The sequence below is a fragment of the Urocampus carinirostris genome, chromosome 5, assembly GCF_059441175.1.
Source record: "Urocampus carinirostris isolate Australia breed hairy pipefish chromosome 5, RoL_Ucar_1.0, whole genome shotgun sequence".
Taxonomy (NCBI): domain Eukaryota; kingdom Metazoa; phylum Chordata; class Actinopteri; order Syngnathiformes; family Syngnathidae; genus Urocampus; species Urocampus carinirostris.
In genome coordinates this window covers 18,208,514-18,225,224 of record NC_142353.1, presented here as the reverse complement: position 1 = coordinate 18,225,224, position 16,711 = coordinate 18,208,514, and the positions used below count along the sequence as shown (strand labels likewise).

The 16,711-nt window shown below is 39.1% G+C and overlaps 1 protein-coding gene across 1 annotated transcript in view; it reads right to left on the bottom strand.

Annotated features, from left to right (window-relative positions):
* The window catches only part of LOC148365661 (solute carrier family 28 member 3-like), a 32,584-nt gene extending 22,401 nt beyond the window's left edge, over positions 1-10,183 (bottom strand). Inside the window, exons 1-3 of the mRNA XM_088334983.1 lie at positions 10,060-10,183; positions 4,762-4,844; positions 182-273 (exon numbers count right to left, since the gene is read on the bottom strand). Of these exons, the coding sequence (XP_088191109.1) occupies positions 182-273; positions 4,762-4,844; positions 10,060-10,119 (235 nt within the window). The 5' untranslated portion in view covers positions 10,120-10,183. The remainder of the gene's footprint in view (positions 1-181; positions 274-4,761; positions 4,845-10,059) is intronic.
* Positions 10,184-16,711: the final 6,528 nt, after the last annotated feature.

Below are 16,711 nucleotides of genomic sequence, written 5' to 3'. Positions count from 1 at the left end.
TACTGAGACAGTTCCAATTTCATCCACTAGTATTTCCCCGTATATAAAGTACACTGGGTCAAAAAGGGCACTTTCAAATTTGTGGCGGATTTTATTTTTTAGGTGTAGGGAAGATACTGTAATTTTGCAGTAGTAACGTGTTTTCAAGCCTTCAAGGTGTATCTTTTCAAAGAGTGCTCACCTGCCGCCATAAAAAGCTTCCAAAGTATCCCCAAGGTATCCTCGTGTTGGACGCAGAATCCCTTCATTGCTGCTACTTTACTCATCAGAATGCTAAGAGCACACAGAAAATACACATGAAACGGATTTCCAGGTCACAGTGTCAGGTAACTATATCTAATGAGATAGGGAAAGCTTTAAAGCAGGCTTCTCCAAGCTGGAGCCGGCGGGCATTCAGGCTCCCCCTGAGGAAAGTTGAGGTGACCGCGGACCTGTTCTGAAAGTACCTAACCAGTGTGTGGTCATTGTTATTTTTTAGTAAAATGATTTTTTTAAGTGGTTGACTGGGTACAGTATACCCTACTTAACCCTTCTCTCTCTTCGTTCTTTCTTTCTGTACTTCTTTTTTTCTTACTCTTTCTTTCTCCCCCTCTCTCCTCTTTCTCTCTGACATTATCTCTCTCTCTCTCTCTTTTAAATTATTTTTCTTCTTCTCTTTCTATTTCTCTTCCCCCTGCTCACTGTTTGGCTTTCTCCATTTCTTTCTGTCTTTTTCTTTTGCTCTTTCCCTTTCTCTCTCTTATTTATTTGATCTATTTTACTATTTTATCATTTTTTGGAATTACAAAATTAGGTCAGATTCTTGCCGCACCGGCACACCAGACACAATCTCACGGCACACTAGTTTGCTCCGCCACACAGGTTGAAAAACACTACTCTAGAACAAATCTGCTCATCTCTGCTGTGTCGTTGTACCTTGTTCTGCGTGTGGAGCTTTTAAAATGGATGATAAAATATTTGACCACTAGAAGGCACTGTATTGTCTAATGATGCCAAATGAGCACAGCGTAGCAGAAAAATGCTAGACAAACATGGCGCTGACATGGATTCTGCTATGTAGAAGAAATACAATTTTCTGTACCTATGAATATTTCTATAAAAATCAACATTGGTATGATAGTTGGTTTATTTTTGCCATTTATTCTAGTCCATTTTTTTTGTGTATTGAATAAAGGCGGCACTAAATATTACACACTGTCCCTTTTTGACATGGTCCAATGGGGTTCAGTATTTTTGCAAAAATATTTTGGCGCATAAGATAATTTCCTGATATAGAAAAAAGGTTATTATTAGGTTATATTTTTCATTTTCTGAGGCTACACTTGCTTTTCACACTGTATCTTGGTCTTATTATTAAGGGTTAATCGGCACTTGAGACAATCTCTCCCACTCGAAGCAAACAAATCTGAATTGATATTAAGTCTGCTGGCGTCCTCTAGCGGTGAGCATCAAAATTGTCCCCTTCTCTCTAAATCAGGGATGTCAAACTTATTTTGTCGTGGGGGCCAAGTGGTAGAAAAAACATTCACCCTGGGGCTGGATAAGTACATTTTTGGCATAAAAAGTGTGCATTAGCTGGAAGGCTGGGGGTATTTTTGGAGGCTAACGATTTAATTATGATTCAGCGATGTAAGCTTTGATTAGAAAGCAATTATTTTTCCTCAAAATGTAGTTTCCCTTCACTTAGATTTTATCTCTTGTAGTATTTATTCGGGCATACAGCCTACATACAAGCATAGCATACAGACACTAATTTAAATGATTAATTTGATGATTTAAAAGTCTTTTTGCACTCTATTTTTATTGTTTTTATGAAAATGTTTATTTAAAGTAAAATAACATCAAGATGGGTTTTATCAATGTTCTCTTGAGGATTAACGGTAGTCAGCAAATACAGCTACAGTGGGTGCTTTGCAAGTGGCGCACAGCTTTGATGACATCAAGTGGACATATTAAATACTACAAGTCAATGTTTGACACGTTTCTATTGTGCTTCTTTCAGTATTTTCTAGCTGACAACATGAAACGATGTAGCGGACCACATTTGGGCCGCAGGCCTGGAGTTTGACACATACACTTGCAGTTGTTTTCGTTCCTCAACGCTAGTGATGTATCGTTTGTGAACGTAACAGCTAAACGAGCCAACTCTTTTAAAGTAGCTTGGGGAGCCGGCTCCCTTCTAGGCACTTTTCACTCGTGATTGGTCAATATGCATTTTTTAAGGGATTCTGTGTTGTTGACTTTAAATTTGTTGAGTACCCGGTAGGTAAAATGTTCACATTAGTTTGAATTGTGTCATGTATATTTGTAGATTTGTACTTATCTTCATTTATATTTTACGTTTTTTAAGGATGTGTTTCACGATTCGATTAAAAAAAAGAAAGAAATTTAACGTTTATTCTTATATGTCGTAGTTCATTTGTTGTTGCGGTGAAAAGAACATAGTTTGTGTTATATTTTGATGTTCCTTTTAAATTGGCTTAAAATAAAAAAGATAACATTATACATTAGTTAAAAGTGTCATTACTTTATCAAATAATATTTTTATATTTGATTATAAATATAATATTGCATTCATAGCCAATGGTGATTGTTTTTTTAATAAGACATATTTTATTTTGAAGTTCAACAAACCAAAATTACAATTAAAGTAGAGTGAAAAAATAATTCATATCATAATTTACTAGAGCACAATTTTGTTAAAAATGAATAATTTGGTGCTTAATGTTTTGCACAATATTTGGTAAAATATTGATTAAAGCCACAAAACTATTATCTAATGAGCCGCCTGGGAGTCGAAATAGCCAGCTCTTTTTAGTGAGGCGAGTCGAAAGAGACGATAAAAAACAAATCCGCCCAGTTAGAACTTATGTCTTGAAATACTTAAAGCAGGGGTGCTAAACTCATTTTAACTAGTAGATTAGAGAGTGAGAAAAGGAGAGAGAAAGAAATAAGAGAAAAAGAGAGAGGGTGGGACTAAGAGAGAAAGGGAGAATGAGAGAAAGAGAGAAAAGTGGGAGAGAGAGAATGTGTGAAACAAAAGAGCTAAAAAGAGAAATAGTGAGAGGGGGGAAAGAAAGAAAGAGAGAGAAAGACAGAAATCCAAAGAGAAATAGGAAGAGAGAAGGGAAAAGCAAGCAAGAGAGAGCGAGCGAGAGAAAGAGAGAAAAGAGGGAGAAAAGTAAAAAAGGGAGAGAACAAAAGAAGGTAAAAAGACACAGAGAGAGAAAAGAGAGAAAGAGACAAAGAGGAAAAGGGAAAGAGAGAAAGAGAGAGAGAGAGTGAAAGAGAGAGAAAAAAGGAGTGGAGAGAGAGAGAGAGAGAGAGAGAGAGAGAGAGAAATACAAGTACAGCATTTGTGAGAGGCACCTGGGTTTGGCAACATCAAGTGGACATATTTCACCCTGCAGCTGCTTTTTTCTCTTGCATTTCCCTAGCGGGCCGGATTCAATCCCTTAGCGGGCGTGATCCGGCCCACGGGCCGCCTGTTTAAGACCCCTGATTTAACCTCTAATTCGAAACATTGACCTAGTAAAACATAGTAATAACAGGATAAGTTCTTATATTAGAAATGCATATTAAACTGGTATCTCTCAGTTTGAAAAATAGCTAGCGAACCCTGGTCCAGCGGTTAAAACCGCTGTAATCCATGTTTGATTCCGTTGCTTCCAATATTGAGCCATTGTGATCAGCGGCATTTTTCTAATGGTCAATCATCAAACATGGTAACATACTACCATCAAATATCCAGTCCAAAGAGCAATCAAAAATTTGACGTTTTTTCGGGGTGTAAAAAATATGGTAGGTATCTTTTAAAACTATAAACTATGAAGGTTTTGTCCTTGATGGCATTGTTAGATTTTCCAATAGGTCACTGAGTCTGTTGTCACTATGACAGGATTTTTCCAGCTATATTAGTTTATTATCACATTATTCATTTAAGTTGTTTTAAAACCACATCATATTTATCCAAATATTTTAATGAAGTGTTTAGTTTCTAAATGTATTTTTTGAAATCAGTGTACTTCCCCAGATATGGTCTTATCATATAAACCTTGAAGATTCAACTGTGTGCTAATCTGTTTTAGCTTCTAATGTGAGTTTTGCGTGTCCGTTTGTGCTGGATGTTCCATTATCTGCACCGGTTATCCTCAGTAGGGTCGCGGGGGTGTTGGAGCCCATCCCAGCTGTCTTTGGGCAGTGGGCAGGGGACACCATGAACCGGTTGCCAGCCAATCGCAGGGGACTCAGGGACAGACAACTCACTCGCTCATTCACACTTAGGGACAATTTGGACCAGCTAATTAACATGACATGCATGTTTTGGAATGTGGGAGGATACAGGAGCACCTGGAGGACACCCAAGCACGGGGAGAACATGCAAACTCCATACAGGAAGGTTTTATCTCATGACGTCAGAACTATGCCGTAGACGCGCTCACCACTCATAGTCCATTGTGACAAAAATTCCCCACTATAAGAAAGAGACAGAGGTGTTCTTGCCTGCCCTTTGGGGGGGAAACCCACTCCTAGCCTCTCGGTGGGAGGGCACTCTCCTGATGAATGGGTCCGGAGTGCATTCCGTTTTACTTTCATTCTGTTTCATCTTTATTTAGAAACTTTGTAAAAAATGTCTTTAACTGCTTTGCTTCTCTCCAACTCTATCGGAATTTCCTCCGCCTTCAGCCTCCCATAAGAATATGATGATCTACCTACTAAAGTAAGCTCTGTATGCGTAACAGTTAACAAAAAAACACATACAAACTGTACTTTTCCCTGTCTCCGTGCGACTTTTCCTCAGCTTCTCCATCATTTCCGGAATCCATGTCGATGTACATGTCCTCCTGTCGTACCCACGGGTGAAAAGAAAACACACAACCCGAGGGAAGTTCGTTAAAAACCTGTCAAATTCGATGTTTGCTTAAAGTTCCTTCAAATTGTTGACACGGGGAAAAAAGCAGATGAGTCAACTTAAAAAACGTGTCATTCTTTACAGATGTTAATATTGGAAAGGAGAAAAGTCGAATGGGGCCGCTTTTAAGGGAAAGGGAATATTTTGGATTTTGGAGAAATGTATACAAAGTAGGATTTTTTAGAACGATATGTGGCGTGTCATTTTTTAACACATGAATGAAAAACACCAGAAAACAGTTGATAATATGTCTTTAAAAATTCAATTTGAGTGAGATATTAAAGCCTTATTGTGAAATATTTGACCACAAGATGGTGCGGTCTGGTGCGACCCAGGGCCAGCGCCACAGAGCACAGGATGCCGGACAAACATGGCGGCGACTTAAGTGAGGTGTTCCATTGTGTGAAAGAAATACAGCTTTCTCAACCTTTGACTTTTTATAAAAAATAAAATTGGTATAACAAATCAAGTATTTTTGCCTAGTATTCAAATCAATGTGTTTTTTTTTACTGAATGAACGTATTTCTACCACTAGGAGGCACTAAATATTACGCACTGTCCCTTTAAGCAGCATTTCCTGGCGAGTCACAATTCAGCTGTTGTTACACGCATAAAAAGTACATTTAAATTAAAAAATAAAAGGAACAGTGTGTATCATTTAGCACCTCTTAGTGCAGGGGTGTCAAACTCATTTTAACTCGGGGGCCACACGATAGAAAAAATATTCTGTCGGGGGGCAGACTAGTGGATTAAAGAGAAAGAAAAAGAGAGATAAAGAAATAAGAGAAAGAGGGGAGGAAAAGGAGAGAGGGCGGGACAAAGAAAGAAAAAGAGAGAGGGAGAGAGCGTGAAAAACAAAAGATAAAAAGTCATGAGAGAGGGGGAAAGAAAGGGAGAGGAAGAAAGAAATGCAAAGAGAAATAGAAAGGCAGAAGGAGAGAAAAGAGGAAAAGAAAGTGCAAAGGAATGAAGAGAGAAAGAGAAAAGAGAGAAAAGGAAAAAAGGAAGTTAGAGTAAAAGAGGGTAAAAGACACAGAGAGAAAGAGATAAAGAGCAACAAAGGAAGAAAACAGAGACACAGAGAGTGAAAGAGAGAGGTAGGGAGTGGGAGAAACAGGGTGGAAAAGATGGAGAGAGAGAGAGAGAGAGAGAGAGAGAGCGAGAGAAAGAAAGAAAAATAAATACAAATACAGTGTCTTTGTGAGAGGCACCTGGCTTTGGCAACATCAAGTTGACATATTTCAACCTGCAGCTTGTTTTTCTCTTGCGCTTCTCTAAGTGTTGTCTCGCGGGCTGGATTCAATCCCTTAGCGGGCCTGATCTGGCCCGCTGGCTGCCTGTTTGACACCTGTGTCTTAGTGGATCCCATTTTTTTATTAAAGGGACAGTGTGTATTATTTTCCGAATAGATGTTACTGTATTGTGTTGTGCAACCGGAAATGGTTGCTAAAAGGCACAAAGCAAAATACAAACTACGGACGCTCAAAGTAACCAAAAAACACAATTTTTTTTTTTTTTGGGCCCTTCCTTTTGTCTATTTTTCCGCGTTTTCGGGTAACCGTAGCAGCAAAACGGGAGACGATCATTTCGGCTCCCTCGAGGTAAGGCCCATGTCATGTAAAAGAAAAGAAATTTCTCGACCTACGGGTATTTGAAAAAGAAAATGTCCGTTTAATGTTTGTGTTTTTTTGCCATTTTTTTCTGAACTCAACAGTCATTTTGATGAATGTAGGTTTTTTAACACTCTAAATAATAAACACTGTCACTTTAAGGACAACTAATGATTTAAATAATAAGCAAAAATAAACACATGAACAATCATATTCACGTGCAATTTTTCGAATACTCGTAGGTCGAGAAATTTGCATTTATTTGACAAAACATAAGCCTCACCGAAAGGGAGACGACATACTATATTTGTGTGCCATCGTGCTGAAAATTGGGTAAGGCAAAGAAATGAGAATGAAAATGGTGCGTTTTTTGACACTTTGAGTCTCTGTAGTTTGTATTCTTCCTTGCGCTTTTTGGCACTGGTTTTCGACTGCACGACTCAATACAGCGACATCTACCGGTCAAATAATACACACTGTCCATTTAAGAAGGGTGTAAGCTGTTTTGGGATTTTTGTGACATTCTAGAGCCACAAACACTTTTAACATAAATATAAAATCAATAAATAAAATGGTCATCCTACAATTAATAAAAAATTGGACGGACAGCATTATTTCAGAGAGAAGGTTTTATATCCCCCTTTAATAATGAAAAAGGAGCTAAAAAATTGTTACCCAGGAGAATAAAGACGTTTTTGTAGATCAGGGGTGGGCAAACTGCGGCCGGTAGGCCACACACTCTTTAATCCGGTTAATGATAATATGTACACAATGGTAAAAAAGAGTTCTACGAACAAGTTTTATTTTGCTTATGATTCTTACTTTTTTCGGTACTGCTCTTGTCCCTAGTGTCCCCAACATTCAAATAACTAGCAATTTATTTTTAATTAGGTATTCATTTTGTTTATTAAGATATTTGATGGGACAAAAACCGAGCTATCCCAATTACATTTTGAGTTTTTCAATGCATTTTGATTCAATTTAGTGTTTAGAATAAGGGACTTGATATATGACTTTCCATTTATTCTTAGTGTTTCAAAACCATTTCTATTAAATGTTTTATTTACATACAGAAAAATAACGTATAAAATGTACATGAAGATGTATGCAAGTTTATTTATCCATAAATACATATAAACGCTGTCTCAATTTGTTGGTAATTTTTAAATATTTTTTTTTTGCATGAATGGAATACTGACAAGTAAAACAATGCTTGAAAACGGAGATCGACTTTACAAAATCGCAGGAACGATATGAGAAATTGGATAGGCATACATCAGTCATGTCAAACATCCTGCTCTCGGGCCAGATCTGGCCCATTGAATGTGTCAAGAACCAGAACAGGATAAGACCCAGATGCGTGACGTTTCTCACACAAGCTTTTATTTGACAGGAAATGGGGCAGTCATGCACGTTAACCCAAATGCCAGTGATTCGGCGATCGTTGGGCGAAAGACGTAAGGCAGCAGTCTGGCGTGAAATGACAGGAAGCCAGAGGCCGACGAGACACAAATTGCACGGGCAGATATCGGACAGATGGGGTCGGTACCGGACAGGACGGGACAGACAGGATTGATATCAAAACAATATTAAACAGGACAAAATAGAAGGAAACACAAGCAGGAGTCAAGTCAAGTCAAGTCACATTTATTTATATAGCCCTTAATCACACAAATGTCTCAAAGGATTGCACACACTACAATGACATAATTACCTGATCTTAAACCAACATGCGGGCAAGGAACAACTCAAAACCTCAGCGTGAGGAAAAAAGAAACCTTGAGAAGGGGCTTCACAAGTGGTAATCCCCCTTCCAGGATGACCAGGGTGAAATCGATTTAGCATTACAGTGCACAAACATAGTAAACACTAGGTAACATGTTGAAAATTTGTCCGGAAAGTGCATGACAGCAACGACGTCCCCAGCCTGTAAACTAGTCCAGAAAGTCTATGACGGCCACGACGCAGCTTCCCATCTCTGCCAGCTGGTCAATGCAGGCGTTGACATGCTTCAGGTCAGACGCTGGTCCGCTGACTCATCTCAAATCATCCTTCTCCTTCGTATCACCACCGGCAGGACAAGGAAACCGGACAGAGTCTAAACCCACGTCTTGCTGGTGCAGATGTTCGTTGACGGACTAACAAAGGGTGAGTGAGAGCACTGAGCTTAAATAGAAGGAAGCCAATCTGTCAACGATCTGCTGCTGGCGCCACACAGGCGGGGCCAATTGGGCGCCATGGCAACCGTGACAGAATGGTTTAATCCGCCCGCCCTACATTTCCTTTCCTACCCAAAATTATATTAATTTTTTTTATAATTCAAACCGAATGCTCCTTCCCACCGGGCAGTCAAGTTGTAAAAGGACAGTACTCTAGCAGTTTATCTGATGTGATTTCCCGTTTACTACTACAACTCATATGTTGTATTTCATCTTTATCTATTTCAAAGTAAGAGGTTGGCTTGAAGAGGGATGGGTGCCACCAGGCTGTACTAGCCCAAGGCACACCACAGGAAATGGTGCCCTTATGACCCTAGTGATTAAGGGATCCAACCAACCAACCAACGCACCAACCAACGCATCAACCAACGCACCAACCAACCACCCAACCAACCACCCAACCGACCCACTAACCTACCAACCAACGAACAAACTAACCATACAGCCAGCCAGCCAACCAACCGGACTACCGAGCGAGCGACCAACCGAGCGACCGAGCGAGCGACCGACCGAGCGGGCGACCAACTAACCAGCCAGCCAGGCAACCAGCTAGGCAGCCAACCAAGCAAGCAACCAACCAACCAACAAACCAACCAACCAACCAAGCAGCCAGCCAGTCAGCCAGCCAACCAACTAACCAACAAATCAACCACCAAGCAAGCAACCAAGCAACCAAGCAACCAAGCAACCAAGCAACCAACCAACCAACCAACCAACCAACCAACCAACCAACCAACCAGCCAGCCAGCCAGAGCCAGCCAGCCAACCAACCAACCAACCAACCAACCAACCAACCAACCAACCAACCAACCAACCAACCAACTAACCAACAAACCAACCAACCTACCAACTAGTATGATAATTGAGGCAAATTTATTTTTATTAGTGGCTCCCACTCAAGTGTGTTTACGTTTGCGACGAGTGGCTTTAGATGTAAGGCTGCATTTACTCAACTGTTAAAATAAACAAATTGTTGACACATTCAGTGCCAAACAAGAAAAACACGTTTTCCATTATTTGTGAACGAATCTATAGTGCTTGGAAAATATCATAATTAGAATTTGTAGGGCTGAGTACTAAAAAACAAAGCTAATTATTTGGTGTCGACATTTTGTTACTACATTATCATTTCCCGATATGATTCGCAGAGGTATCAGAGTTGAGAATATCGGCAGATACGATAAAAATCATTAATTTCTTTCCTCCTGGCCCTTTTGCAAATTTTTAACCCAGTGCCCCCCGGGACTCAAAAACTTTGCCCATACCTGTTGTACATTAACTCCACAACACACTCTTTTATTATTATTAATTTTCCTACCTGTGCTTCAAAGGTTCTGTTGTGTATTCCGCTTGTTTTTCTGCCGATCATCTCCATCATTTTTGTGCTTTACGTTCAACTCACACTGGAAGCATATAATGAGCCTATTTTCCTTAGATAAACCTTTCTTCTTTTTTCCTTTTTTTTAACAAAAAATGTTCTGCTCCTCCCTCATGTTAAACTAATGTAATGGCGTCAGCAACCACAAGAGGACAGCGTCGCATTAATTCTCTGCAAATGTCAAAGCCATACGCGATCTACGATAGACTATCAAGTCAATTTGATGCAATCTTGTCAAATCAAACATTGAGGTGAATTAAAATTGGGGCGAATTAAAATGTAGTTAAATAAAATCTACTAAAGCACAAAAAAATGATTTTTTTTTATAGAAAACCTCCCAAAGTTGGGTTCAAGTCAAGTCATGTTTCTTTGTATAGACCTTAATCACAAGAACTCTCGAACGGCTGCACAGACTACAGACTACTATTACACCATCCACTGATCTGAAACCTACATGAGGGAAAGGAAAAACTCAAAAACCTCAGTACGAGGGAAATGAAGAAAGTTTGAGAAGGGGTTGCACACTTCAAAAATGTAATCCGACACAGTTACTCATTACTTGTTGAAAAATGGAATCTGTAACGTAATCCTGAATACCATTATGTTGCGGTAATGTATCTTGATTACTTTCAATTGCTTTTGGATTTCTCAATACCAATCATGCTAATAAAAAACAAAACACTCTAACTATAAATACAATTACTAAATTTCGTTAAAAAATGCACAATGTACGGGTAACCATAAAAAAGAAATAGAGGAAAGCAAAATCAAGTAGTTGCTTGTACTCCAACCCTTAAACTACGTAGTAGAATGTATTGAACAAAAATAAAACAAAAAGTGCTGTTTTAGTTCATATTAGTTGCTCATTAATAATCCAATGTTATTCTTTAAGCATATCCGCTTTCTAAATTTCCAAATAAACCCCGGGAGTTTCCTAACATCTCTCTATCTGTGTCTAGTGTCAGTGATTGAAATTATGATAGATACCATTCGTGTATCAGTGCTTTGTGTATATGTAAATGTAAGACAATTGTGAATGAATGAATCAAATGAATGGATGGATGCTTGAAAGGATGCTGTGGAAGAGAGCACATACCCACAGGCATTAAATTGGATTCATCATTTTATGTAATCTCATTTCATTATCAAGTTTGGACTTTTGTTGTTTTTGTTACTGTTTCTTACGTTGCACTTTTTTGTTATTTTTGTGTATTTTACATTTTGATCATATAGTTTTGTACTGAGGGGGACTTGAGAGTGAGCACAAATTATTGCAGCCAAGACAAAATAATATTTTGACTTCGGATTTTGTGGATCTTTTGTGGCAATATTTGTTACACAAAATTTAGGGTTGTTATTTAATTATCAAAACAAAGATGCCTAATGGGACACTGTCTGATATTTGACTGCTAGTCGTTTTTTTCTGTTGTAACCGAAAACGAGTGCTACTACGCAAGAGGGAGAATACAAACTAGATTTAATGAGGGGAGTAGGGCTGAGGTTGACCGGTATGCATCGTATCCATTAGATAATAATGCATTCGATTTATAAAGCTGTTTAATAGGTACTGAAGGCGAAAGGACATTTCCGATGTCTCGCCGCGTGTTCTTTTCCTGGACCAGACCGGACTCTGAAAAAATAGAGCTGCAGAGAAGCAATGCAATTGAGGACTTTTATTACAACGTTTCAAATAAAGACAAAACCTACTGCACTCTGACCCAGTCGATAAGAAGCGCGTCTCCCACCATGAAAGGCATTGAAATTTGTTTCGGTCCCTCTCTTGTAGGAGAAAGGCATGGATTTTTGCAAAACGTAAAAATGAAACTCTAACAAGCTCTCCTGGGAACTCACATTACAAGATAAAAGAAAGGATCTTAATGAAAAACAGACTTTGTAAGTTGTTTGATAAGATAAGGCTGACACATCGGAAGACCTTTCCTGGAAAAATACTGATATGAAAGGATACAGCAAGTAAATACTTCATCCAAATATGTGGATTAACATAAGGGCATTTATAACAACTAAATGAATAATGTTATTATTGAAGTAAAGCTGCAATTTAAATAATGAACTTAATAAAGCTGGAAAACGTATGTAATGGTGACAACATACTCAGTGACCTATTTTTATAATCCAACAGTATTCAAAAGTTCTTTACATTGAACACATTATTGCTTTACTCATACATAAACACTATAGTGGCAGTCAGCTCTGTACGTAGGCACTGATGATTGATAGAAGTGTTGCTGCTAGTTTGCACCATCTACCCTTAAAACAAGTGTTTTGCCCGAGGACACAACGACCAAGAGGGAGCTGGAATTGAACAGGCAACCCTTGGTTTATGTCACGGACCAGAAACTGAGACAGGACCCAGTAGCGTTTGTTTACTCAGTTTTATTGATAAAGACGGAGAGCAGGGCTTGCTTCCAAGATCCGATGATCGACGGACACGGGTAGCAGGTGGATGGAACGTGTCCAGCGAGGATAATCGTATACTGCAAGGATACTGGTCACTAGCCGGGACAGGAGAGCAAGGGCGGTATTGAGTTCAGAAAAGAGGTCGGCAACAGGTATCAGGCAGGAAACAGGGCAAAACAGGTCGGTGGTCGGTATGGCACATCAGGGCAGAAACGGGTCCAGAAATAGGTCGGCAACAGGTATCAGGCAGGAGAAAACAGGGCAGGAAAATGTCGGAAGGTATGAGCTTGCCTAGCTGGGAGCAAAGGTTCGCAAACGGTCTGACGGCTTCCTCTTGGAAGTCGGGGGTTTAAATAGAGTCTCTGAACCAATCAGCGCTCAGGGCTGTTGGCGCCAATTGGGCAGTCACAGGTGCCCTGAATCGGCAATCATGACAGTTTATTGAACAATCCTGTCTGTTGGTTAAACTTCCGGGCATATAAAAACAGACTATGTTGTGTTTTTTTGTCTTTCATTAGCATTCATTAAAATTGGAAAATAATGGATTAAAGGTAAACGGTGTAATATTTGACTACAAGAGGTCACAGCATTGTGCAGTGCAACCAAAAACAAGTGCTAAAAAGCACAAGGAAGAATATAAACTGGCTGTGTTTATTTGCCATTCGCTAGCATTCATTAAAATGGGCAAATTATGTATTAAAGGTACACTGTGTAATATTTAACCACGAGATGTCTCTGCATTGTCCAATGTAACCAAAATCAAGTGCTAAAAAGCACAAAGAAGAATACAGACTACAAAGACTCAAAGTGCCCAGACCACATCCTTTTTCTTCTTATTTTTTTTCGCCCAACCTTTCTCTAGGTTTTTTTGGGGGGGTTTCCAGGGTACCTGTGGCAGCAAGATGGCAGACAATCAATTCAGCTTCATCTATTTGAGGCGCATGTCATGTAAAATGAATGCAAATTTCTCAACCAACGTGTATTAAAAAAAAAAAAATCACATTTATATCACAGTTAATATAGTTTTTCTTTGTGACAGGGCAGCTGAGCGGTTAGCGCATCTGTGGCCCAGTTCTGAGGTCATGAGATCGAACTTTCCTGTGTGGAGTTTGCATGTTCTCCCCGTGCTTGCGTGGGTTTCCTCCAGGCACTCCGGTTTCCTTCCTCATTCCAAATAAACGTGCATTTTATGTTAATTAGCTGGTCCAAATTGTCCCTAGGTGGGAATGAGCGAGTTAGTTGTCTGTCTCTGTGTGCCCTGTGACTGGCTGGCAACCAGTTCAGGGTGTCTGCCCACTGCCTGGAGATAGCTGGAATCGCAAAAAGCTCATGAATAAGAAAAAAGCTAGTTTTAGTCTCTCATCTGTTAATGTCAATAATTCAGAGGTAGGATCGGGCCAAAAAAATTTAGCCTGACCCAACACAGGCCCTCACGTATTAAAGCCTGGCTCAGCCCGAGCCCAACCAAGTCATTTGATTTGGATGAATGATCCAGAAGCAAACCCAAATTTTCAAAAAAAAATTGTGAGGACTCAGAAGGAGAAGAGCTGTTTTATGATACCATGTTAAACTGTCTTTTGTATCGAAGACTCAGTTAAACAAGACATTTACCTCTTTGCGTCTGCAGACGTTACATTAACTGTCAATTTTTCAGCATTGACTGTTTTTTTTAAAGCGTTCCGTGGAAAATTATTAGGCTGTCCGTCATCTTTACGGGTGGAAAGTTGGGCCATAAACCACAGCGGCAGAACATCCTTAACCATCTAGCGCAGCATTTTAAACGGTATGCAGAGAGACAAAGAAGCACAACGCAAGGTGGATAATACATTTCAAAAAGTCAGTGAGAGAGAAAGCCAACTTGACACTAACGTAATGATTGTTATTTTAGCCCCAACCGGGGCTAAAATTTGGGTCGGGTAGGGCTCAGATCCCGCCTTGTGTTTAATATCTTACCCGTTTGATGTGGGCAGCAGAAAACTGCCCTGATGGCTCGGACGTGCACTTAAAGCATATCGGCAAGTGCTGCACCAATCCAAATGCAATTAGTGCTAAATGGAGCACAGAGACGTGATGGACGACTTGTTTGCAGGAATGATGACACAACACTGTACAAACACGTGAGTATGCGCGTGAAGGCACCACTATGAGTGACCATTTGAGAAGTAGATCATTGCTATCAGAGGTAACATACTGTTACCAGTGTTGGGAACATTACTTAAAAATATATTAGTTATAGTTACTCAGTACTTCTTTCACAATGTAATTGAGTTGGTAACTGAGTTGCTATAGAAAGTAAATATTTCCATTGCTTTAAAAAAAAAGTTGTATGTCAAAGAATTTGTAAATTTCTGACCAGTATTTGAGTCAGTTGAATAGAGAAGTACGGGTAGTTGCTTTATAGATTCTTGTCCTATTTATTGCACCTCACCTGCAACAGATGTATCCTACACTTGAAGTGCAACAAAAATAAACACTAAACAATATAATGAAATAACAATCAGCAGCAAACAATATAAAGTGAGTTTAATAAATTAAATCTAACTCAAATGGTCCATTGAAAAGATGGGAATTCCGACACTTTTTAGACAACCATCTTTTTCAGCTTGCCTTACTTGAAAGAGGCTCTTCAGGTTGTTTTTGTTGTAGATTACCATTTATTATCTATTGTATGAAGGGCTTAAATAGGGAGAAAATAGAGCAAAATTACCACGTAATTCTTAACACTGAAAAACACAGGAAACAAAAATTAATATACTATTACGTACAAAGAAAATGAAAAAATAGAAAACAATATTTTTTTATATTTAACAAATTCAAAATCAACAACACAGAATCCCTGGAAACATATTTTTGACCAATAACAAGAGATTAAAATTGCGCCTTGAAGAAAACCGTCTCGGTAGCCGACTCCCACTTCCAAGAGCCGGCTCATAGAGCCATTTTGTTCACGAACGACTTGAGACGGTTGTCACCGCATTCACCAATTTGCCTTTTCTTTTGGCGTCTTAGTAAATACTATATCTGTAATGACTATCTATATGGTAGTTGCTATTTCGAATGGTGACATGATCTGATAGTAACACACGGCTTTTGACCGTCTGTAAAGATGAAGGCATTGTAACAGTGGAATAAATAATTAGTTAAATGACCCTGTTACTGAAAAAATTAACGCCATTACGTAACAGTATGTTAGTGATTATTATTATTATTATTATTATTATTATTATTAGCATGTGTATGAGCGTAAAATGACATGTGTAAGAGAGTAGTGTGTGCATGAGAGTATAATAGAATGAATGAGAGAGTATAGTAGTTTATGTATAAGAGTATAGTAGTCTGTATGATAGATTGTAGTAGTATTTGTGGATTGCAATAGAAATCAGAAATCTTGATGAGAGTGTATTTGTGCACGTGTCAGAGTATGAGTCAACATTTGAGACCAATTATGATTAACATCTCAATCAGCCTCCCATACTGATCAGTGTGTGTTTGTTGTAGAGCATAGTATTATATGTGAACGAGTATAGTATTATGTAGGTGTATAAGAAAGTATTGTGGTGAGTGTACGAGAGTGTAGTGGTACGTTTGAAAGAGTAGAGGAGTGCTTGTATTGGAGTATAGTAGTATGCGTGAGAGAGTATAGTAATGTATGTGAGAGAGTATAGTAGTGTGTGTATTAGAGTATAGTAGTATGTGGGATATAGTATAGTAGTGTTTGCGAGAGAGTATAGTAGTGTGTGTGTGTGACAGCACAGTAATGTATGCATGACAATATGGTAATATGTGTCGGAGAGAGTTTAGTAATGTGTGAATGAGATTATAGTAATAAGTGTGAAAGAGTATAGAAGTGTGTGTATGAGAGTATAATGGTTTATGTGAGATATATTAGTAGTGTGTGTTTAAGGCAGGGGTCGGCAACCGATGACACGCGTGCCAGCAGTGGTACGCGAGGGGTTAATCAGTGGCACGCGAGCGCACGGCAAAGTAATGATTTTTCTTTAAATGCACATTTTTACCTGAAATTTAGACATTTTCATTGCGCGCTGTGTTATTTAGCGGCTATAAAGTGAGCGTGTGTCAGCGCGGTGCCTTGCAGAGGAGAGATCTGTGTTTTAACCCTCCCACAGAAACACCGGCGCGTGGTAAATGAACGAATCACGACAGCTCCGAAAAA